The sequence below is a fragment of the Notolepis coatsorum genome (genome assembly GCF_963971535.1).
Source record: "Notolepis coatsorum genome assembly, chromosome: 7".
Taxonomy (NCBI): domain Eukaryota; kingdom Metazoa; phylum Chordata; class Actinopteri; order Aulopiformes; family Paralepididae; genus Notolepis; species Notolepis coatsorum.
Genome location: NC_140171.1, coordinates 68,206,110 through 68,232,669, shown reverse-complemented (window position 1 = coordinate 68,232,669; position 26,560 = coordinate 68,206,110). Strand labels below are relative to the sequence as shown.

General features: G+C 45.8%; 1 protein-coding gene across 3 annotated transcripts in view; it reads right to left on the bottom strand.

Moving 5' to 3' along the window:
• Window positions 1–26,560, bottom strand: part of scoca (short coiled-coil protein a) — a 41,577-nt gene that overhangs the window by 9,538 nt on the left and 5,479 nt on the right. Inside the window, exons 1-3 of one of the 3 annotated variants that reach the window (XM_084317985.1) lie at window positions 3,424–3,540; window positions 2,099–2,173; window positions 1,761–1,841 (exon numbers count right to left, since the gene is read on the bottom strand). In XM_084317985.1, the coding sequence (XP_084174111.1) occupies window positions 1,761–1,841; window positions 2,099–2,120 (103 nt within the window). In that variant the 5' untranslated portion in view covers window positions 2,121–2,173; window positions 3,424–3,540. Of the gene's footprint in view, window positions 1–1,760; window positions 1,842–2,098; window positions 2,174–3,423; window positions 3,541–26,560 lie in introns of those variants that run through there. The other 2 variants (XM_084317983.1, XM_084317984.1) reach the window with 2 other exon arrangements.

Here is a 26,560-nt window from a genome sequence, read left to right as displayed (position 1 = left end):
AACACAATCACATAGTTGTCCTTGTCATCAACGTCCTCCCGTACCTCGAAATGCAACGTGTTGAAAACTTGCTCAGCCTCCTTGCCGAGCGCATATAGCAACGTGCTAACCTGCACAGGTCCATCCTCCCTGTCTAGTTTTGTGGCTAGCCGGTAGCGCTGGAACCGTTGCCTCCACTCCGGCCACAGTTCTGGGCGAGTGAAATCAAAGTTGTCGGGAGGGTTAAACTTGGCCATCTTCACTGGTTTACTTCTGACACCATGTTCAAGTTATGACCGATATAATAAACACTCTTGACGACCTGCTTTAACTCCATAGGTTGTGGTGTTTATTATCCTTCTCGTAGACACTTCCACACAGCGTTGTTTCGGTAGCATACATGGAATTAACTACTTCCGGCGCATGAGCGCCTAATATGGTCTGGTCTTAGAGACACACACACAATTGTACTTCCAGTACAATCATTCACATGACAAGCTGACCTAGCTCGTCTTCCCCGCAAGGTTTTCACATTGACATTTGATAACGTTAGTCAGCTAACGCTAGTCAGTAGCTACTTGACTTAAATACAATTCACCGTGGGTGCATTATTGTTGATAGACGGACAGTGTCAGGTCCTGGAGAAAGGACAGGCGATCATCTGATTTGATGTAACGTTAGCTAGCTTTTCAGCTAATGCTATCATAACACCAGCAAGCAAAACACATCCCGTCCGAGCTCCCCGTCACACGCTCTGTCAAAGGAATTTAAGAAAGTGTATCTGCTGTTAAAATGACAAACAGCATCACACTTTAAAACACGTTCATTTTATAATCCTCACTCTCCGCATGAGATAAATGACATCATGGGATCGGAGGCTAGAATTTACGTGTACTCGCCGATACCGATACCAGCATTTTAGGCAGTATCGGCGGCATTTCCGATACTGGTATCGGTATCGGAACAACTCTAATTATAGATAAGCTAGTTCCATTCCAGCATCACTGCAATATAAGGTATAAAGAGAAGAGGCTAAACTAACTAGCACAATGCTCAACAGACCATGAAGGAGAGACATGGAGATGAGGAACAAGAGGAAGTGCAATGTCTGGGATTTTGTTCAGTTGGCATTAAATGGGCAGTTCACCCAAAATTTGAAAGAAAACAACACATTTCCTCCTTTACCCGGAGGGCCATCTATCCATCCAGATAGTTTTGGTGATTCGCCTGGTTTGGGAGATATCTGCCATCACTCCAATACAATGGTTTAGAGTTCTTTGTGAAAATTATTATTATTTTAAAAATTTTACTCAAACTCAAAACCGGGTCCAGAAACCATGACCCAGTTTCTCAAGATAATCCACAGACCTTGTTGTGAGCAGTTTCAAGTAGAAACCATTTTCTACTGAAGTACACCCCACCCCATAATAATGTAACGTGTCAAGTTCAAGTTCAAGTTCTTTAATAGTTGTCATACAGAAGTACAGAATACTTTCATACAAAATGCTTCTTACTGTTACGCTCCAGAGACTGTGCTAGACAAGATAGTATCAAATATCTATGGCAGATATCTCAAAAACTAGGCAAATAACACCAAACTACCTGGATGGATAGATAACACTCTGGGTAAGAGGAAAAACAATTATTTTGGCTGAACTGCTCCTTTAATTAGCAAGAGCAAGAAGGGCAGGGGTGGGATAATGAAGAGTTGTTTGTTTTCAACACAATTTGACTAGAGAGAGTAAACATAATGCACAGAGTAACATCGGTAGGTGTGTTACCTTCAAGTGTATGCTGAAGTTCCAAAACCTGGTTAATGAGCCTAGTCTTCTCCTCCATCTCCACCTGGTTCTCCATGTCTCCTAAACAAACAAACAAACAAACAAGTGTGTTGACAGTTGTTGACACAGTTAGAACCATTTGCTGCTATATATCACAGACAGACAACATGCTGCTCTCTCCAACGGAACTATCTCAAAACCCCGCCCTCTTTTACTGATCCTCTTGAAGCAACAGTTGTGATAGGAGGATCAAGAAAGGGGAGAGGGTTTGAGATAGGTCAATCTAGGTAGTGTACATAATTCATATCATTATGCGTCCATCACACACACACACATACCGTCCATCATGTCACAGTTCATGGTGAAGACCTCGTTGTCCTGTTTGGTATACAGGGCTGCAGTTCCGCTATCCACTGTACAAAAATACAATGCAGATGAGTTCCATTATGCATTATAACCTAAGGGAGGTATATAATATATACCATTATTACATGGCGTTTTAACATTCGCCGAAATGCTTGATTGTGATTGGTCAATAGCCCCTGACAGGGGTGAATAATTTTTCGATAACCACCGGTGATTATTGTTTTTCGCAGCTGGAGCAATCAAGCCCACTGACACACTGTTTCAGTGCAATCAGACACACCTGCCGGCTGCCGGCGATAATAATAATCACTTTATTTGGGCTGACAGAGCCACAGAACAACTGCGTCTGCATTTGATCTCATCTTGTCGATGGTGTAAAATGAATTAGGTATATTGTTAGTAAGTTAGCCATGTAATAAGCGGGATAATGTATAGCTATACTCGGTCATTGTCGCAAAATAATTGACCTTCACTGACGTTTAAAACACCTCGGTGAGGCGCCTCGGTGTTCTAAACTCCATGTCGGTCAATTATTTTGCGACAATGACCTCGTAGCTATACATTATCCGCTACATATGAGTCATTAATGATTAACGATGCAAAGTCATCACACGAAGATGTCACAAAATGTTGGGGTCACTTTAACAAAATGACTACTTGCACTTATGGACATCAATGTTGATCTCACATCATGAGATTAGAATGTTGGCAATGGCAACTGAACATTCTAATGAAGATGTTACACTGGCTACTAGGCTTAGCTGACAGAACTGTGGGGGGGGGGCGTACACTATAGGGGTTTAATAACTGGGATGTTAAAATACAACAGTGGTCTTGGTTAATTAAACAGAGGTACATTAGCAGCATGCATGAAAATGATGTGGAATGATTAAAGGGAAGCTGGGCGGGCACCGCGCCCAGGCCAAGTTGCCTGTGTGTTGTTGGCCATCATCAGCTATTACTACTAGCACAGCAACACAGCTAGCACAACTCCTACCGTAACATTAGTCTAATGTTATCCTGGACTGAAAACACAACACCCCTTATTAAGGACGATACGCCACGGAGGATAAACGAAGCATAACGTTACTAATAATTTGATTCCACAAGAAAATGGATCGTTATCGGACATGCATAATAGTCTACTTGGCCACAGTGCTGCTAGCTCACTAGCTAACGTTAGCCGTCTAGCTTATGTGGCAGAAATCTGTCAATTCAATTAGGTATTTTTTTACGGAGTGATTTACCTTCTACTTGGCCAAGACGAACGGTGTGGTATGTCTGTGTTTACGCTCACCTTTGGTTAGACAAGAAACGTCAACTCCGTTTTGGTTCAAATACGCTTGTAAACAGACACTGCGGTCTTCCTGCGGTGGTGGTGGGATAGCAGACCTCAGTCATACAACATCATCACACAATGTAACCTTATAATACACTTACACACCGACAGAGGGCGCCAGTACTATTGTGGGCTAGGACCATTTATTCTTCTTCTAAATGGTGTTTTACGGCGGACGGCCACCAAAATTGGGGCATTTACCGCCACCTACCGACCCGGCGATCGGGCCAGTCTTCCAGTCTCCCCTCTCTAACCACTAGTCTAACTAACTACCTAACCTACAAACACCTTCCTACAACCACACTGTTCACCATCCCTATAAACCTACATCTACATTATACTACATATCCCACTCTCTGACTCATGTATATTTCAACTTTCTATCCAACTTCCAACTCTGACCCTTTCCCTCAGACCCTATCATACACCCCCACATTCCTCAAAACCCCATCACCACCCTCGCCTTATCTCCCCCTCCCCCACTCAGTATTTCCGATATCCCCAACTCCCTAACCCCCATCTCCCTCAAACCTTCTGTGATACCCCGCCCGAATAAAGCACCCTATGCACCTCCTCCCACCCCAGCCCCTCTACTCCCAAATGACTCACTGCTGCCTTCACTACCACCTGAACCTTTGCAGTCCTAGATGTAACCCCGAAAGCACTATTAATCACCTCAGCTATAAAAAAACACAAGCGCCTTCTTCTCCACTAATATCCTACCAGCCATCTGCCTATCCACCTCACCGACCACTACCTCCCTCGCCTCCCGCCCCCTGGCCTCTCCACCTTGTCCGCCCTCGCTGCCTGAGCATATGAGTGCCGACCTTCCACTCTCACCTTCTGGACATTAGTCTCCCTCCTCATGACCTCACAATCCCCAGAAGCCACATTATGCTCCCCACCACAGCTACAACACCTAGGCTTCACCTCCCTGCAATCCCCATACTCATGGTCCCCCCCACACCTCGCACACCTCCTACTTTCCCTACATCCCCGGGCCATATGGCCAAACCGCTGGCAGTTAAAGCACCACATCGCCCTCGGCACATAAGCCCTCACAGAGTAGCTCACATACCCCAAATTCACTCTTCCAGGCAGCCCCTCCCCCTCAAACTCCAGTAATACTGCCTCACTAGGCTCCTTCTTCCCATCTCTAGTTATTTGCAACCTCCTTACTCTAACTAGCATACCTCCCTTAAGGTTCTCCTTTAATTCTTCCTCACTCAAGCCCTTCGGCACCCCGGCTATCACCCCCTTACTGCCTGCCCCTCTCCGCTTCCCCACCCTACCCACCTGCACCACTGAACAATTCACTACCATCTTCAACTCTTTAGCCTTCTCAGCCTGCCCCTCACTCTTACATGAAACCAACAGGTTCCCATCAGGAAGGACCCTCGCATAATCTATACTCCCCAACTGCTTTTTCAAATTATCAGACAGCACCATCGGATTCATCCCTCTCATAATTTTCTGCTCCGCATCCCCAAACCGAACTACCACCACAATTTTCCTCACTTCTGCACTAACATTTCCGCTACCCTCACCTTCTGACCCACTCGAGCTATCTCCCCTACCCTTCTTCCTCTTTATCCCCTTCCCACTGTCTCTGCTCCTCTTCTCCACCTTACTCCACCCTTCTCCCCCGCTCTCACCCCCCTCCATACTATCACCATCTGACTCCCTTCCCCTGTCACGACCGTCCCCGTCCCTATCGACTCCTCCCTCGCTCTCACTACCCTCCCCAGCTCCCGATGTCGAAAGCAGTTCATCACAGATCAACAAGGCTGCCACATCCATCTCCTCGTCACCGTTATAGGACCATTTATTCATGTCCCTAGATACATTTATCCATGTCTTTCATTATCATGTTTTCATGTAAATCTCAGCCTGTGTACATCTCAGCCTGTCTGTAGCCACCATAGTGGTCAAGATCTATTTGTGACCAGAAGGCCAGTGCATCTGTTGCTAAAAATCACAGCCCCACAGACCAAGGACTGATGAGACAACGATTCTGGCTGACCAGAGGAAATAATGTCAGGATCTGCTATATGTATAATATCTATGAATCGATTCATTTATCCATGTATCTATTCTAAGAATGTATAGACAAATATCTACAAATGTGTGTACCATTAAAATGTGTTATTATATTGTATTAAAACAAGCAAAGGCCTATGTGTCACCATGACCCCTGCCTGTCCTTCTGAATCACCAGGAGACGGACTGTAATTCTAGATCCTTGCTATTTTAACTGTTACCTTGTTAAGCCCTGAACCACGCTGCTAATTTGGAAAAGAGCCACCTCATTTGCTTAGAACACCAACCAGAAAAGTATAAATGTCAATGTGATGAAAGAAGCGGGATGCACTCCTGCTGAGCCCAGAGCTAAGTAGAACCTGTGTCCACTCTCAGCTGTTTGTGTAAATAAATACTCTGTAATATTGAATATTCACTCTGTAATAAATATTTGATTGCTAAACCCTCTCCTCATCCTTCAAGGTCAATCTAAAGAACGCAACACTATACAAACATAATAGTATTGTAATGATGACTAACAGTTATAAACGGATACTTTTACTTGTCTACTGTCTGAGAGGGGGAGCCAGAGTGGAGGTAGTGTCCCCATGGTCACTTGCAAGCAATGGGCTTCAGATCCTGCCTGTTTTATCTTCAACACGCCCTGCAGCACTTGAACAGATGCTCAGGCGCCTCAATAAGTCCCCTGTTAGCAAATCTCTCACACACACTATAGGTCTACACCCAGAGTTACACCAGCAGATGATCCTTATTTTAACCATGTAATTTTACAGCGCGTGTGTGTACGCGCGCACACGCGCCTGTCTGTCTGTCCATGCATCTATGCGTGTATACTAGGGGTGGGACGATACATCGATCCAGATCGATATATCGATCTATTATCAATTATCAAATAGGATCGATGCAACGTAAAAAGATCGATTCATATTGCGATACTCTTATTTTGAAAATCCCCTGGTGAGCATATCCGCCGGGCCGTAACAACAACATTAGCTCAGCACAACTCAGCGTGTGTTAACGTTAGACAGCATTGCTTCAGAGTCCGCCTATTTTGCGACCCGAAATAAGTGCCTGTTGTAATAAGTGCCGGGTCAAATGCATCTAACATGCTTTGCATCCTCGCCATTCCTTTATGCCCACGTCGCGTTAAATACCGAAATTAACGTTGCTTTAGCGTAAGCTAACTAAGCTAAGCTGATAGAGCCATAGAGAGACTGGGAAGGAGGGGGGTTACTGTATTCCCGAGACAGAACCACTACCAGGATCTGGCCGGTACTGCACCTTCGGCGTCCCAATATGCCTTTTCTAGCCAAAATACAGCTCTGTGACAGTGAATAGGATATTAATATAAAAAAATAAAAACTAACCAAAAACAGTGAACAGGAGGTATATTTGTATTAAAAACAATAGATTGTTTTTCATTTAAATGTCTGGAAGAGCTCAAAAATAAAAATGTCAAATGATATTTCCATTGCCTTTTTTTTGTTGATTTAAATGTTACTGATTGTGTTAAATGGGCATATAATATCATCTCATATCGATCGCAGGCACGTGAATCAAATCGTGTCGTATCGTGGCAGACTTTGTGATATCGGAAAATATCATATCGTTGTCCAAAGAATCGATATTGTATCGTATCGTGATGAAACTGGTGATTCCCACCCATAGTGTATACTGTGCGGGTGCATTGACATGTGCTGCGTTGCTCCTCGCTCTGAGGAGCCCATATGCTGCTGCTTGTTAGCCAAGCCAAACCCTGGGGACACTGCTGCCGGCCTGCCGCCCACAGCCAACACTCTCTGACCAATGTGTGTCTCTCTTGCTCTGTCTGTCTCTCTCCCCCTCTCTATCTCCACTGTTTGTGTGCGTGTCAGTCTGTTTTCCAAACTCTGGGAGATGACACCTCCTGCTCAATGCAACATTTCTAAATGTCCCCTTCTTTCTACCCCAGCTTTCTGTACTATTCAGCAAGTTCAATGCGACCTGGACCCAACTTCAAAACGAATTTAAGGGTTGGCACCCAAGGCCCTGCTGCGGAAGGTTGGGGATCTCACCCTCAACATAGACGGCTGCTCCATCTGCCCATCCCCAAAGGTCCGCAACCTGGGCGTTATCCTGGACGCCACCCTTTCCTACCAAGCCCATGTCAGTTCCGTCACCAAATCCGCTTTCTTCCACCTCAGAAACATATCCAGACTGCGACTATCACTTTCAGACTCCACAGCTGAGACCCTCATCCATGCCTTTGTAACCTCCCGCCTGGACTACTGCAACGGGGTCCTGTCCGGGGTCCCAAGCAAAACCCTGGACAGGCTCCAGTATGTTAAAAATTCAGCTGCCAGGGTTCTAACCCGCACCAAACCCTGGCAGCACATCACCCCCACCCTCATCCACCTTCACTGGCTCCCCATCAAATCCCGCATCACCTACAAAACCCCTACACTCAGTCACGGTCCCTATGATCCACGGACACTGGTCAGCTCTCCATCCCCCGAACCAGACTGTGGACCTTCGGGGACAGAGCTTTCAGTGTGGCAGCTCCCACCCTCTGGAACTCCCTCCCCGCAGAACTCCGCACCGCCCCAACTCTGGACTCATTTAAAAAACTGCTCAAAACCCACCTCTTCAACTTGGCCTTTAACCCCTAATCTCTCACTTTATATATATGTATGTTGTGTCTGTCCACTGTCTGTTACTTTGTTATTCCCCCCCCCTATGTAAAGCGACCATGGGTCCCTTGAAAGGCGCTATATAAAATGAAGTTATTATTATTATTATTATTGGTATTATTATTATTATTATTATTGGTATTATTATTATTATTATTATTATTATTATTATTATTATTATTATTATTATTATTATTATTATTATTATTATTATTATTATTATTATTATTATTATTATTATTATTATTATTATTATCATTAAAGGACCAATCCAGAATCAGAGGTAATGTGACACCTGTAACACAAAGAAGCCCCACTGCTGGCTTTGATCACGTTTATGTAACTGGATATAATAAATTGTTAACTCTCTAATTAGTGCTCTTGATAGTCTATCTAGTATATCTAGTGGTTTTGATAGTCTATCAGTGAGCTGGATGCAATCCTACCTGGAGGGTAGAGAACAGATGGTGGAGGTAAACGGTACTCTACCCCCCCCCCCCCCCCCCCTCACAGTGAGCTGTGGTGTTCCACAAGGAAGCATACTAGGACCGCTACTGTTCCTAATTTATGCAAATGACATGTCGTCAGCTTGTGACTGCAACTTGTTCTTGTTCGCGGATGACTCATCCCTGCTGGTCTCTGACAAGAACAAGTTACAGGTTGAAAAAACCCTCAGCTCGGAACTCGGCAGAATCTGCACCTGGCTCGCTGATAACAAACTATCATTACACCTGGGTAAAACAGAGTCCATTCTCTTCAATCAAATAACAAACTCAGCAAGACCGACGGCTTCTCAGTTACAGTGGGTGACAATATTGTCACAAGGAAAGATGAAATTACATACCTGGGTTCCATCCTAGAGGCAAATATTTCCTGTGACAAAATGGCATCCAATGTAATAAAAAAAAGTCAACCAACGAACTAGATTCTTGTACCGGATCTCCTCTCTGGTAAACAAGAATACCCTGAAGACTCTGGCAGGAGCACTCATTCAAGGGTACTACGACTATGCTTGCACCTCATGGTACCAAAGCACCTCAAAGGCGCTAAAAACAAGATTACAAACATCACAAAACAAACTGGTCAGACTACTACTTGACCTTACTCCTAGAACCCACCTCACCCCTGCCCACTTTGACTACCTATGATGGCTTAGAGTAGACGACAGAGTAGTACAGCAACTTGCAATGGGGCTGGTCTACAAGATACACTACACCACTAAGTAAGTACCATGTACATGTCAAAATACTTCCCAAAGGTCAGCGAATACCACGCCCACAACACCAGAGGGAGTTCCACAAATCATGTGCAACCCAGATTCGGCTCAAACAAGGGACTAAACACATTTTGCAGCCACGACAATTTGGAACGCCCTACCCACAGCCGTAAAAAGATGTGAATCCCTACCCACATTCAAAACTGCTCTTAAAGAGCACCTACGGGAGGCTGCAATTCGAAACTGGCCACCGTAAATGTCCAAACCCCCCCCCCCACCTCCTAATAGACAAGTCTCCTCCCTCCCCATCATATGTATATATTCTCTGTTAGGATCTATGGGTAACAGTACTGTTACAAAGGATCAGATTAAACCGAATATATATATTTATTGATTGATATATATTGCATAGTATTTGTATATCGTTTTGATATCCCTTGTATATTCCTTGTACATATACACGGAATATCCCTTTAGCCTAGTACAGACCATAATATTTCATTCTCCTATTGGACAGCGGTCCACAGGCGCCAGGGCCATGCCTCCAGAGTCAGGTTCAAAGCCACCGTCAAGACATGTCTGTACATGCCCGGCCTTGCCCAAGAATACGAGACAGAAATGAGGTTGGCACTAGATTGTTTGCTGTGCATATAAATATGGCGCAGGTGAATACAGAAGCACTTAGGAACTAAAGTTGAAGCCTCACCCACGATACTCCGTGCGGTGAAGAATGGCCTGTTTGGCCCCAAAGAGAGCATTGAGACCGCGTGCGAATTAATAACTGAAGTGTCAGAGTTTGGCGCTATACCGTCGAGTGCGACATATTTCTATTAAGTCAGTAATAGTCTATTTGTGTATAGTGTATCGTGCGGCTAAAGTTCTACAGTGACCAGCATCACCAACGCTTCCTCGTACCAGCTAGAGTGCTTATCCAGGCTGGGCTGCTTTCATGGCGCTTTCACCCGAGGAGACCTAGACGAGGATCGTGTGGACATGTACACTGGATTAATCTACCCGACGACTGCATAGCCATTTACGGCTGGATTATATTTGTTTTGGTCCTGTGATTTATGGAGCGGAGAATCGCCGACGCCTACACGTGTGTGGGATTTACCCTGTGAGGAGCCACGTCGAGTCTGCGCCTCAGAGAGCCTGAGGCAGGCTAGCTTTCTTCACTGTGGAGCTACAGTCTACGGAGAACAGCTGTATTCGTCTGTGGATCAAGAGACTATTGCACCGTCTCCTGTACTTGGAGTCTCCTTAGTCATCGTTGACCAGACTCTCTACTACCGACAGATCCTCTACCCCTGCTGGCTTACAACCGGGGGGACCCTTCAGTATCTCCCGCTATATATTACCAGTGCACCATAGATATAATTCCCTAAGATTCAGGTCGTATAATTACCTCCTGCGTAACCAGAGAATGGACATTCATTATTGATTTGCCTACGCACATTCCTTTGCCTTACAAGTGCATTCAAAGTATAATAGAGAAGTATATTATGTACCTTTTGCTGCAATAAATACTTAATTATAACTTTGTGTGGAACCGATTTATTGTGGGAAGTGTTCATCATATTTATATATCATGTACTGTATGGCCAGTAATTAAAGTACATAAAGCGGTAGTGGTTTAATGATACCATACTTATCAATACAGTCAGGGAATTGTACCCCTCAGTTACAATTGGTCCTTCGAGCCGGAGGGTAACTAGTATAATATTAATATAGTGGTATTAATATTGACATGGCCTATGATGAACACTCCACAAAACGGTTCTCCTAAAGTAGATCGCCCGCAGCGTAGACGGCAGACACCTCAGTACTTAGAGGATTACGTTGCCAATATACTACCTAGCTTTCTACAGACGGTAAACGCGGAAAAAGTAGATAGTAAAATGATGTCCGACCCTATCAACCAGGCTACCCCGCCAATAGAGGCCCTAGTGGGTTCTAACGTAACTGACCAAGCTCACGGTGGAGACCAGGAGGGACCTGACATGACTTTACCCCCCGCCAAGACCGAAGAAGTAGTCCCTGGAGAGCTCCAGGATAAAGACAGCCCTCCAGGGATGGAACTCTACCCGCTACAAGAAGAGGAGAGCATCCCGGAGATGGATCTCCAGGACTCGCCACAGGAGAACAGATCTCCAACGAGTACTGCCAGGAGCGGATCACCTCAACCAGCGTCTTCCCCCAGCGAGGTGGACAAGATGCTGGCACAGGCATTCCTCGCCAGCCTAGCAGCCTCAACAGAGCGCGATCGACTCCAAGCACAGACGCTTAGTGAGCGCGAACATTCTTCCATGGAAAGAGAACGCCTTCAAGCGCAGCAACGGAGCGACGAAGATCGTATACGTCTAGAGATTAGACGCCTTCAGACGGAAGAGAATATGGGAAGGGACCGGGCCGAAGCCCAGCGCGCCGCCGCCGAAGCCCAGCGCGCCGCTGCCGGTGCCCAAAGAGAAGCAGAGCGCGACCTCACTCTCACCAAGCGCGAAGCCGAGCGCGACCGATTACAAGCGCAGATAATGGAGCAGCTGATCACCAGGGCAACACCCCCTCCCTCCGCACGGGGTTCCAGGGCCTCGTCAAGACAGGGGTCAAGGGCACCCTCTCCTACCCGATCAAGCGACCCTGAGCCCGACCACCAGAGAGAGCCTATACCCCCCTCCGAACTCCTTCCCCGACCGGTCCAAGCGAGACCCAGCTACAAGGAAGAAACGGTCTACACCGCGGAGAGGCTAAATAGACGACTACAGGATCTAGAGGACCTGCCAGAGGAATAAGAAGAGGGAGAGGAGGAGAGTCAAGCCCGACAGCAGCACAGTACTCCACAGGACCAGGAGGTCCAGTACAGCCCAGGCTCTACCCCCGCGGCTCTGCGCTACAGACCCCCGACTCAATTCACGGGTGAGCTTGACGCACGACCAGCCCCGAGGCACAGCACCTGGATACGCGGGCCATGGTACCCAGCAGGTACCAGCCCACCAAGAGGCGTAAGAGGAGACTCGCCTAGGAGGCCTCTCTTCCAACGCTCACCGATGTGCCAGCCATCCATGGCATCATACATTGGCACACCGACGTTTCCGGACTTCACCCACGAGAACAGAGCACAGTACACGGAGCTACGAATGTGCTTAGAGACAATGATGTCCGATGTAGCTGATGAACCGTACAAATATGCTATCCTATTGAAGCACCTCAAGGTGCCCCGAGCGCACAATATAGCGCTGGCCTATGCCACCTCTACTACCCCATACACCGCGGCTCTAGCAGCACTCGACCAAAGATATGGACGCATATGGGACTACGTAATACAAGAGATAAGGCATATTGACCGCCTACCCCCAGCCACAGACAATCGCTCACTAGATGACCTGTCAATCAAGGTACAATCCCTGGTAGGGATGCTGGGGGCGCAAAGAGAAAAGGGTATGCACGAACTGTACGCAAACTCTAATGTCGAGAGGATTTTAGAGAAGCTTCCGCCCGCCCGACAAGAGCGCTTCAGGCGGCAAAGAGACCACCGTGATCCTAACGGTCCCGAGCCATCCCTCCTAGACCTAGCCGACTTCCTGGCGAGAGAAGTCAACAGCCTACGGTTGGATACGTTCATGCGGAGCACCCCAAGCTCCAGAGAGGGACCTAGGAGAGCAAACGATGGCCGAAGATTGGTGACCGTCATGCACCAATCAGAATCAGTACCGAGCAGCAAGAACCACAGTACCCCCTTGATGAAAGAGAAGTGGAAGATGGTGTGCCCGTACTGCGAAAAGGAACACTGGTTGTCACAATGTGACACGTTCAAGAAGATGACCGCCGACGAGGTGAGTCAATGGATAAAGTCCAACCGACGCTGTTACCGATGTGCGCGCAGTCACATGGCAGCCGATTGCCGCTTAAAGAAGAGGTGTAGTCGGTGTGACGGAGCCCACCTAGATGTCCTACACGACAGTAACAGAAGAAAGCCTGCACCCTCAAGCAGCACAAAGGCAAGTGTTATGTACATTGACCCCGCCAGCAGCGGGGGCGCCCGGGTGCTCTTAAAGGTGGTCCGCGTAACACTGAGTTACCAAGACAAGGTCATGGACACTTACGCCGTCCTTGACGACGGGTCAGAGAAGACCCTTCTCCTCGCGTCCGCTGCGGCCCAGCTGGGGCTGCGGGGGAGCGAAAACCAGATGACGATTCGGACAATAAGAAGAGATCTAAAGACGATAAAGGGCGAGAATGTCTCCTTCACTATCGCAGCAAGCGGGCAGCCAGAGAGACGGTATAGGATTACTAACGCTTTCACCAGCCAAGAAATAGGCCTGTCGCAGTACACCTACCCCATCGCCAAGCTGATGGATAAATATGTGCACCTGCGTCAACTACCTATACCGCTCATAGACGGTGCCACCCCGACCCTGCTGATAGGCTCCGACCATGCAGACCTCATCGTCCCGATTGACCGGGTCCACACAGGGCCCAGAGGCTGTCCTGCAGCAGTCGAGACCCGCCTAGGATGGACACTACAAGGCCCCCTCGCTAAGTCTCTTAACCGAACAGCAGCCACTAGCTGCCTCCACTCCAGAGTGACAGAAGAAGACACCACCCTCCTACAGCATGTCGAGAGGCTATGGACACTAGAGACAATGCCCTTTAAGAACGAAAAGAAAGACATTCGTTCCAAGGAAGACATTTACGCTATAGCCCTCCTCGAGCAGGGGACAAAGAGAGTCAAAGTCAACGGAGTGATGAGATACGCAACTCCACTCCTGAGGCGAGAGGGTATGCCTACCTTCCACGCCCCAAAAGAAGCGACGGAGCGGTATCTATTGAACACAGAGCGGCGCCTAGCCAGAGACCCCGCTCAAGAGACGGTGTACCGCGCTGAGATTAACAAGCTAATCACAGCGGGACACATAAAGAAAATTGACATTAAAAAGGCCGATCAGACGACCGAATCATGGTACGTGCCGCACCACAAAGTCCACCACAACGGCAAGGATCGTATTGTGTTCAACTGCAGCTACCAGATCGGATCACAAAATCTGAATAAAGAGCTCTTGCCCGGCCCAACACTCGGCCCCTCTCTACTAGGCGTGTTACTACGTTTCCGCCAAGACAAGGTGGCCATCAGCGGCGACATCAAAGGGATGTTCCTGCAGGTGAGACTAGTGGAGGAGGACAAGCCCCTGCTGCGGTTCCTATGGAGAGAGAGGATCGGGGATGAGCAACCAGCCATCTATCAATGGGAAGTCCTCCCTTTCGGAACCACATGCAGCCCATGCTGTGCTACGTTTGCACTGCAAAAACACGTCGCAGAGGACCCAGCAGCTGATGAAGAGGTCCGACAAAGTGTAGGAAATAGTTTCTACGTGGACAACTGTCTGCAAAGCGTCTCGACGCCAGAAGAAGCCGAGGCCCTTCTACTCAAGCTCCGCGCCTCCCTGATCAAAGGCGGCTTTGATCTCAGGCAGTGGGCCAGCAGCGACCCGCAAGTATTGCGCAGCCTCTCCCCCGAGGATAAGGCAGCGAGCAGCGAGACCTGGATGGCGACCATCCCAGGAGAAGCCCAAGAAATGACATTAGGACTAGTCTGGCGCTTCAAAACAGACTCGCTCCATTATAAACACACACCCCTGACCAAGGAGCAGGGAAGGTCGACTGCACTACCGACCACCAGACGGAGTGTATACAGAACACTCGCCAGACAATATGACCCGTTGGGATGTATTCTACCTTACACCACCAGGGCAAAGATGATTGTAAGAGCGTTATGGGACAAGGACCAGGGCTGGGACGACCCCATACCCGAACACCTTGCATCCACATGGAGAGAGTGGGAGACGGAACTCAGCTCACTCCCAGGTGTCAACATACGCCGCAGCTACTTCCCACCCACAGTGAGGCCGGAGACGTGCCAGATGGACCTGCACGTCTTCAGCGACGCCTCCGAAGTAGCCTACGGTTCGGTGGCCTACTTGCGTGCCCGAGAGGAGGGAGGAGAAATACATACTGCTTTCATCCTGGCTCGCTCAAGAATAGCCCCACGCAAGCAACAATCTATCCCACGTCTAGAGCTCTGCGCAGCCCTAGCAGGAGCGCAACTCGCCACGTTAATCCAACGTGAACTCACCATTCCGGTGCAAAGAACAATCTTGTGGTCAGACTCCACGACAGTACTCACATGGATCCGGTCTGATTCGTGCAGATACAAGGTCTTCGTGGGAGTCAGAGTCACAGAGATTCAAGATTTAACAGAAGTAGCAAGCTGGAGGTATGTGGACACAAAACACAACCCAGCTGACGTCATCACCCGGGGAATGTCCCTGGATGACCTCACCCGTCACAACCTATACAGTGACGGGCCAGAGTTCCTCAAGCTCCCGGAAGAAGAGTGGCCTACACCCACCCCACGGGAAGCGAGTAAAGAGGAGGCCGAAAACAAGAAATCTATGTTCTGTGGATTGAACACACTCGTCTCCACAGACCCCGACATAGACGATTGCCTCACCCTAGAGAGTGCGCAGCTAAAGACATTCCTGTGGCACCACCCAGAGATTCAGCTCACTACTGACATTACAGCAGCTGACTACGAAGAAGCAGAACTTCTTCTACTACAACGAGCCCAGAGAGACTCGTTTCCCGATGAGCTAGACTGTCTACAGGGAGCAAAGCCCGTCCCATCAGACAGCAGATTGCTCCACCTAGCCCCCGAGAGCGACGACCATGGTCTCATCAGAGTGGGTGGTCGTCTGCGGAGAGCTCCAGACTTACCGGATGACGTCAAGTACCCGATAATCTTAAACAGCCGACACAAGGTCACAGAGCTGATCATAAAGAAATACGACGAGGATGTGCATCACGCCGGGGCAGAGAGAGTCTTCGCGGAGATCAGACGTCGTTATTGGATACTGCAAGGGAGAGAAGCAGTGCGGCGCTTCCAGCGAACCTGTCTAGACTGTCGTAAATGGCGAGCGCAGCCCAGTATACCCCGGATGGCTGACCTACCTCCCTGTCGCCTCCGACTCGGCGACAAGCCTTTTCACTCCACCGGTATGGACTGTTTTGGCCCGCTGTATATAAAGAAAGGAACCGAGAAGCGGTGGGGTATTGTATTCAAATGCATGATCACCCGAGCGATGCATATAGAACTCCTTCCAACCATGAGCACAGACTCATTCCTTATGGCCTTCCGAAGATTCACATCGCGAAAAGGCAAACCGTCTATATTATTGTCTGATCACGGGACAAACTTCAAAGGCGGAGAAAGAGAGCTGAGAGAGAGCTTCCAAGCTATGGGCCCAGAACTTAAGACCCACCTCGCTCCATCCCAGATTGACTTCCAGTTTAATCCCCCGAACGCACCTCACTTCGGTGGAACTTGGGAACGAGAAGTACGTTCAATAAAGACAGCCCTGTACGCCGTGCTTGGGGCCCAGACCGTGGCGGAAGAAGTCCTAATGACAGTCCTCACGGAGATCGAGGGAGTATTGAACTCAAAGCCCCTCGGTTACGTCTCAAGTGATGTAGCAGATGTCGACCCAGTCACCCCCAACACACTCTTGATGGGGCGGCTGGACCCCGCGCTACCACAGACAATGTACAGGCCTGAAGAAGCGAACGGCCGAAGAATGTGGAGGTACAGTCAAGTATTGGCTGACAAGTTTTGGAACAGCTTCCTACTCCACTATCTACCGTCTCTACAGACCCGCCAGAAATGGGTGAAAGAGAGAGACAATTTGACAGAAGGAACAGTCGTCATGATTATCGACCAGTCACTACCCCGAGCTATGTGGCCGGCTGGCCGCGTAAGCAAAGTGATCACCGGTGCCGACGGAAAGGTCCGAGCAGCCGAAGTGCTCGTCCAAGGACGGATCTACACCCGACCCGTGGCGAGGCTAATAGAACTGCCAAGGCTCCCCGATACTATCGATGACGACCATGACCCCATGACTTTGTGAACTGCCCGACCCCTCACAACAGACATTGAGTAGTGGACAGTGCGGTTAATCTGTCTCTGCTTAGCTAATTAGGTGGGACTAATTAGGAGGCGGCTGTTACAAAGGATCAGATTAAACCGAATATATATATTTATTGATTGATATATATTGCATAGTATTTGTATATCGTTTTGATATCCCTTGTATATTCCTTGTACATATACACGGAATATCCCTTTAGCCTAGTACAGACCATAATATTTCATTCTCCTATTGGACAGCGGTCCACAGGCGCCAGGGCCATGCCTCCAGAGTCAGGTTCAATGCCACCGTCAAGACATGTCTGTACATGCCCGGCCTTGCCCCAGAATACGAGACAGAAATGAGGTTGGCACTAGATTGTTCACCATGCATATAAATATGGCGCAGGTGAATACAGAAGCACTTAGGAACTAAAGTTGAAGCCTCACCCACGATACTCCGTGCGGTGAAGTATGGCCTGTTTGGCCCCAAAGAGAGCATTGAGACCGCGTGCGAATTAATAACTGAAGTGTCAGAGTTTGGCGCTATACCGTCGAGTGCGACATATTTCTATTAAGTCAGTAATAGTCTATTTGTGTATAGTGTATCGTGCGGCTAAAGTTCTACAGTGACCAGCATCACCAACGCTTCCTCGTACCAGCTAGAGTGCTTATCCAGGCTGGGCTGCTTTCATGGCGCTTTCACCCGAGGAGACCTAGACGAGGATCGTGTGGACATGTACACTGGATTAATCTACCCGACGACTGCATAGCCATTTACGACTGGATTATATTTGTTTTGGTTCTGTGATTTATGGAGCGGAGAATCGCCGACGCCTACACGTGTGTGGGATTTACCCTGTGAGGAGCCACGTCGAGTCTGCGCCTCAGAGAGCCTGAGGCAGGCTAGCTTTCTTCACTGTGGAGCTACAGTCTACGGAGAACAGCTGTATTCGTCTGTGGATCAAGAGACTATTGCACTGTCTCCTGTACTTGGAGTCTCCTTAGTCATCGTTGACCAGACTCTCTACTACCGACAGATCCTCTACCCCTGCTGGCTTACAACCGGGGGGACCCTTCAGTATCTCCCGCTATATATTACCAGTGCACCATAGATATAATTCCCTAAGATTCAGGTCGTATAATTACCTCCTGCGTAACCAGAGAATGGACATTCATTATTGATTTGCCTACGCACATTCCTTTGCCTTACAAGTGCATTCAAAGTATAATAGAGAAGTATATTATGTACCTTTTGCTGCAATAAATACTTAATTATAACTTTGTGTGGAACCGATTTATTGTGGGAAGTGTTCATCATATTTATATATCATGTACTGTATGACCAGTAATTAAAGTACATAAAGCGGTAGTGGTTTAATGATACCATACTTATCAATACAGTCAGGGAATTGTACCCCTCAGTTACAAGTACTGTATATTTGCATATCGTATGTCACAAATGTAACAGTACTATATACCTGTATGTCATGTATGTCCCTATGCCATAGATTTCATGTATGTTGTGTATGTCATAAATGTCACTATGAATTGAAAATGGGGGACCCTGACGTAAACAAGACAAACGTCTTTCTCTGGTCTGCATCCCCTTAATGTGAGGTTTTGTCCGCTGCTCACCCACTCGCTCTGTTCCTTTAAGGTATTTCGGTTAATTAATTGCATTCTCCTCTCCACACGCTTCTTCCTGTAGATGCCGTTTGATTGGTGCTCCCCCAACCACACGCTTCTGGAGCAATGATCAATTTCATCCCGCAGCTGTCACAGCTTGTCATTAAGCACCCCTTGGCTTTATATACCCTGATCCCCCTATTATTGATGTTGGATCGTTCTGAAATATTCTCTGCATTTGCCTGTTCCTTCCGTCGCTGCTTTCCCTGTTCTTTGCCTCCCAGGACTCTCGAGAAATATTCCGTTTGGAGAACCTGCTTCCCCGTTTACGAAGCGTTCGCCCTGTTTGATCCGCCCGCTTCACGCGCTGCGCTCTGGTGAGTTTTTTGTAAAACAGTCTTTTGGATTCAATTGTTTTTTGTGTGTGTTAAAGCACTGAAGAGATCCTGTTTTTCGTTCAGACTGTTCTCACCCTTTTTGCCTGTTGGATATTCACTTTTGGATTACCTAATTGTTTTCACTCTGGAGACTGCTCACTGTGTGTTTCACACCGAAGATTCTGTTACTTGGATTTATTGTTTGGACACTGCTCACTGTGTGTTTCACACCGAAGATTCTGTCACTTGGATTTATTGTTTGGACAAGTCACTTCACCAGTCACCTGTCAGTTTTCAATTGTGCACTGAGCTAACTCGGACTCTCTCTCTCCCTATCCGCCTCCACCCCGGAGTATATGCTGGGAGGATCTGCAGAGCGGCTCAGACGTCACGGACAAATTCCACAAACGTAACCCTCCGGGAGAAGCTGCAGAGCAGCAAACATTCCTCACATGCCTGTTTCCCAGTTTGTTCTGTTCTCCACCAAATTCTTTCTGTTTACTCAGTAAATAAACACGCCCTTGATTTTGGCTAACTCTGAAACAACTCTCTCTGTGCCGTTTGCGTTTGGGGTCGGTGTCAAACCATAACACTTAACAATTGTGTGTATTGAGCCATACTGTATTGTACCCATTCTGCAATCTGTTAAATAAAGTTTTCATTCATTCATTCATTCATTCATTCATTCATTCATTCATTCATTCATTCATTCATTCATTCACTCTTGATAACAGGATCGTTTTTGACAACTAAACATTGGTTTTAAATGTAGGCTATTTCAAAGCCCTAAATAAAGTCAAGCCCTACTCAGATCTCTTCAACTACGCCTAAATACATTACAATCTCATTTGAAAGACATCTGGGTTCAGGGTTTGTGTGTGTGTGTGTGTGTGTTAAATCATAACAATAAGGCGAGACAAAAGTAAGGATAACAATATCAATTAAAACATGTACAACTTGATTAATGGTTGGAGATCAAGATTTTAAATTCTACAACAGAGGGGAGAATCTCAAGCTGGACTGTTGGAGTTCATTCGATGAGCTAGGGGCATCATAGCAAAATGTAGATTTACCCTGTTCCGAGCTAATTTGAGGGACCTTAAGGCGAGACACTGCAGGTGAATAGTCAAATATACTTTTTTTGTTGATTTTGAGATTTTGTTATATTTTGCTTCCTAAACATGTCTTCTATGAAACTAGTGACAATAAAACGTCAATAACACACATTTAGTTGTTTATTTTACATCATTTTGCCTTATTGCATCCATAAATGTGCACATATTTAATGGGGAAGTGCCTCATTTGCATATATAAACATAAATTTCAGAAAACTAGCAATATATTTTTTCTTAGTTTATATGTACATAACAAATTGGGAAAGTTTCATAGTGATATCTATTCAAATATTTTTTGCCTATTAGGGGGTACTACACTGTTTGTAGCCTGTGTGTAGTTCTGTTCAGTTCAATAACATCATTATTATTATTATTCAGTTATCAGGCATGTGTTTAGGTTGTCTATTACTAATGGTTTGATTAGGTATTGTGTTTGTAAATATCTGTTTAAAAAAAAAAGTATGGCATTTTACAATACAGAACTTTGAAGGCGTTTTCCCCAAAATTTGTTTTAAGAGTTTTTCCTCATACTCTGAGCCAGAAATCTCCACTTCAGTAGCACTCACATACACCAAACCTTCCAGTTCTATTCATATCTATGTTCTGAAGGTATTTACAGAAGGGTTTGTTGATATCGCATTCATACCCTGATTTATATCACATTTTATTCCTAAAAACATGGCGAAATATGGAATTTTACCATAAAAATGGACTGAATGGAGTATTTTCTGATTTATGGAGTGATAAAAAGAGATATCCAAAATCCCCTCTGTAATAACCTTTGGCTCTAATATGTCAACACAATTTAACTATAATTTTTAAAATGGCTTTATCCAATGTTCAGATTTCTGTCCTGGAATTATATGCAAATTAGTGCATATTTAAGTAGATCATGCCTCATTTGCATATTTAAACATACAATTTCAGAAAACTTGTAATACAAAAAAGTCTTGTCTTAATATAAGTAATCAACTGGGGAAGTTTCATTGTGATATCTATTAGTTAATTTTTTTACCCTATTCACCTGCAGTGTCTCCCCTTAAAGACCAGCCAATCACTAGAACGGGTTCCATAGGTTCCAAAATTCCATTCCAATAATGATGTAGTATGAGGAGGTAGCTTACCAATAAATAAGGGCCTTAAAAATTAACAAATACCGGTGTTCAATACTGGCCTCTCCATCAGCGAGGACCAACCAACCTTCTCATAAAGGACACAGCGATGAGTGTGATGGACAGACAAATGGGCGGTACACTGTGAGGACCTGGGGGGAGTCGGCTGGAGGGGACAGCCCCAACTGTACCAGTCTGTCCTCAACATTGAATCTGAGGGCAGAGTGATAATATGTTACTATGTTATAGTGTTGTCAAAAATATCGAAGTATCGATACATATCGATACTGAATATTTAAAATGGTTTCGATACTCATTTCCCAAAATACCGATACTTTCTGCAGTATCGGTACCAGCTGGCGAGTGTTCTACCGCAAGTTGTTGACGCGCTGTTCAGAGCACGCTTGCCCCTCCGCCTCCTCCGAGTCCAGCCCTCCCCCTCACAGAGCCGTCTTCAGTTTGTAAACAAACATTTTAGCTGAAGATGGCAAATGCAGAGCCTCTGCAACTTGTGCTTGTGGATAAAGAAAACAGCAGAAGTGCTGTTTGGAGGTACTTCGGGCTTGAAGTAAACAACGAAGGACAAGATAAAGATGCCCCAATGCTATTTGCAAGCGGTGTTACAGAGCAGTGCCAACGTGGATCTCCATAAAGAAATGAAAGAGGTTCGTGACAGCTGCTCTTTCAACGTCACTGTGACTGAAGCATTAAACCATTAACTCTAGTTTAATACATGATATGTTGTCTACTGATGGCGCATAATATCAACAGCTGATTCGTTGTTAGTAACGTTACAGCTACCAGCTAACGTTAGCTACTGCTAGCCGTTAGCTCCATTAGCTTAGCTTAGCTGGCCACATTTATAATTACTGCATGGAAACGGAGTAACGTTAACGTTTAAACGTTATGTCGAGGTCATACAATACTACAGTCGACATAAGGTTAACGTTACCCCGTTTCCATGAAGTGTTTAAATAGCAGCAATCTTGTTGAAAATGTAACGTTACTAAAATGCTCCGAGCATAGCCTCTCTCTCTCTCTCCTTATCTTTAAATAAAAATCGAAACTGTTACTAACTGTAATACAAACAGTTCAGTTTGTCAGGTACATGCAACACAGATTACAGTGTTTACATCTGTCTGCTTGAGAAAATACCATGTTCTGCATCTGCAATAAAAATGATTGAAGTGAGATGAACAGTTATTTTTAAATGTGTGATCTAAAGATAAACAAAGGGGTTTAAAAGTGTTATATTTATCTTCTCTTATAGTACCAGAGAGAAGCTGAGGAGAATCAACCAGCAACAAAAGCTAAATTTGTTTAAAAAAAAATATATATATATATATATATATATTATTTTTTTTAATTTTAATTTTGGTATCGAAATGGTATCGAAGTATCGATACTTTTCAAGGTATCGTATCGAAGGCGAAATTCCAGTATTGTGACAACACTAACTATGCTATGTTACATAGCTGTTTGAATTCTAATGCGATTTGAAGAGTAATGATTACCTTAAAAATTGCTTCTAAAATCCTGAACGCTCCTTTCAACAAATTACTGCTTTAAGATTAATAATAATATTAATATCTCCAAAAAAATTATTTTCTTTTCAATTGATGGCCATGTTTTGATGGGGTTTCATGAGCACTAGGGTTATGATACTTAATTATGTGAAATGTGCTTACGTCTTATTTTACTTAAGTTAACATCATCCTTCATCATCAAATGCAGCAAGTGCATTTCACATAATGTTGGCATGTTCCTTTAATCAGCATACAAACGATGATGTTAATTTTCAATTCAAGTAAAATAAAAACAAAACTGACAAGGTTTTCTCACAACACCTCACCTGACACACCAAAAGAAATCTACACAAACACTGCTTAGTTTTTATGTCTTATCATATGTTGTTCTGCTATTTGTTCAAATTTTTTTTATATATCTATTTTTATTTTATTTTAATTTTTTTTTTTAACTCTGTAGCACTCTGAGATTCTCATAGTCTGGTCAGTTTGGGGCAAATATGGGGTCAAGGCTGCAAATCATGATTAACATTTGAGCCAATGTTTTTCTGTTAATTTAGGGTCCAATAAAGAAAAAAAAGCAAGGAGCCCAAAAAATTTGGTAGGCGAAGTCTCTGAAACGGCCACGCCCACTTTTTAGACCAGACATTTTGTATCTCGGCTCCTGCAGGTCGCAGAGAGTTGATTTTGGGCTCAAAAGTTGTGGAAACACCACATTTATATTAGTGTTATGAATGCCCTAAAACCTTCACTTTTTTAGATATTCATGAAAAACTTTTTTTTTTTATCTCTGAATTGATCAGCGCCCAAGCCACTTCAGCCAAATCTGCTCATGAAGGCCATGCAGTTAGTTTGGGCCAAAATTCTAAATCTACTCATGTGGCATACTAGTGTTTAGGTTGAGGCTTTGTTATAAGATGAGGACCCCAACAACCACCCAAGAAACAAAGCAAACCACTTGAAGTACAACATTTTTTTTATCCACTTTTTCTATTTTCCATCCCAATTCCACTGTGCCAATTCTTCCCTCCCCTGTCTTGAACATTGCTCGCATATGCCCCCCACTGGCCGGTTGTAGGGAGGATAGAAGCCTTGCATCATGTGTCCCCTCCGATACACGAGGAGGCAGCCTGTCACATCTTTTCACCTGCCAGCGTGGACTCTCATTGGCGAGGTGTAACGTGTGGGAGGCTCACACTACCCCCGCCATTTCCTGTCTCTGCTGTGCAGGCGTCCCCAACCGACCTGTAGGAGTCGCTGTCCACAATGTCCAAATTACCACCCATCGACTTCCACCCGCTAACTCTGCCAATTGAGTTAGTATGACGGCTGGCCCAAGCCGGAGGCAACGCTGACAGCCGGAGTCGAACCCGGTGTATCTTGCGTTGGTGACGAGCGCAATGTCCGCTGCACCACCCAGTCGCCCCCAAAAAAAACTTTATTTGAACACATCCCATCACACAGGATTCAAACACTTGCTGAGGCACTTGCAATAAATGAGACATTTCATCCCCCTGCCAGCACAAGAACATGAGGTGCATTTATTAGATCTGCAGCTACACACCCCTGTTACCTGAGACAATGTGTCTCCTGCGGAAACTGCTCCACTTGATGAAGAGTTTCTCCCCATCGGTAGTCCATCCCCATTCAACAACCGGGGGACAAGGGAGTTGTAGAAGGCTGTTCCCCCACAGCCATCCTGCCTGGACTGTATCTCTCAACAGATGCTGTAGCAGTGCATCCTGTCTTGGGGGCAGGTCTCGCAGCTCATCTTTAACTGACTGCATGAACAGCTTGAATCTGAGTCCATCTATACTTGCACAGTCGTACAGTCCAGCCTTGTTGTACCAGCTCATTACTCAGGGTTCAATAACTTCCATGCTGTTCCTAACAGTCTCAATACTAGGGCAGCAACTTAGTCCTCTCAATGCAGCAGTGAGCTCTGTCAACTTACTGTGGTTCATCCAGGCTTTGAGTGGCCAAAGAAGGCGCTCACAGAATCACAGCCACTGAAATAATGGAACACAGGCATGGCATCAGCCACATCTCCACCAAGCTTCTTGTGTGCTTCTGTGATTGAGTAGAACTGGCACTTGTCTGGAACAGCAAAGTCGACGAAGTTGCAAATCACAACATACTGACAGGAACTTTGTAGTGAACCCTAGTAGGATGACAACTACATCGGAGTCGACTGTTCTAACCGTAACTGACTTGATCCCCTTGTTTAGCATGTCCATCTCATGGCAAATGATGCGGTTGTTAGCCTCCTCAAGCATCTCTATGCGGTCATAAAGCTGGATCTCAACATTTTCGCCAACGTTTGCAAGGATCTTCCTGCTGTAGGTGATGCTGAACTCCTTGCTCCAGTTCCATGCATGTTCCTTAGCAATCCTGGCAAACATTAAATTCAGGGCTACCTTGTTGTCTTGATTAGACAGAAAACCTTCAAAGAATTGCTTAGATTCCGGCACGGTGTCATTCTCGCTGAAGGCCATCTGTGAACTACCTGCTGACCCCTGATTATTCCTAGTCGCAGTCTTAATGTTCATAGTCTGGTAGAGGTCAGCCACAATGTCAATACGATTTGCTCCCTTCTCATGACCAATCTTGGCAACACTGTTCAACACCTTGAAGACAAAGTCTGACTGCGGACGTTCGGGGACAGAGCTTTCAGTGTGGCAACTCCCTCCCCGCAGAACTCCGCACCACCCCAACTCTGGACTCATTTAAAAAACTGCTCAAAACCCACCTCTTCAACTTGGCCTTTAACCCCTAATTTCTCACTTTATATGTATATGTTGTGTCTGTCCACTATATTTGTTAATTTGTCATCCCCCCCCCTATGTAAAGCGACCTTGGGTCTTCTGAAAGGCGCTATATAAAACTAAGTTATTATTATTATTATTATTATTAAAGTCCCGAAATGTCATGCCTTTGGTGAGAGACTTCGCCAGAATTCGTACTTGCACAGATAGATCTATCACAAGTCCCTCTGAGGCTGTAGATTGAACTTGTACTCCGATGTCCTTCAGGATTTGAGACTTTTGGCTGTGATAAATGTATCCATCCTTTCTTGACAGGGCTTCTGGTAAACCTGTGATTGAAATGAATAGTTTTACCAAAACTAAATTAGCACTGTCAAATCAATTCACTTATAAAATGAATAATTGAACGCCACTGTATCGAGAATCTGGTAAGACGAAAGTTGCCTGCGTCTAAAACATTGAATAACTTTGAAATTATATCAACTAGATTTACCTGTGAATTCACCACCAAAGAGCCTCCTTGTCTCTTCTTCTCTTGATCTGCAGGCCTCCTTCAGCTTTGCAAAGGTTCCTTTAGGTGGCTTGATTGCAGGGCTAGCAAGCTGGACTTTTGCACCTGAACTTGGGAGTTTCAGGGCATTTCGGGAGATCCTTCTGAGCATATACAAATCGCTCCTGCACAACCTGGTCAT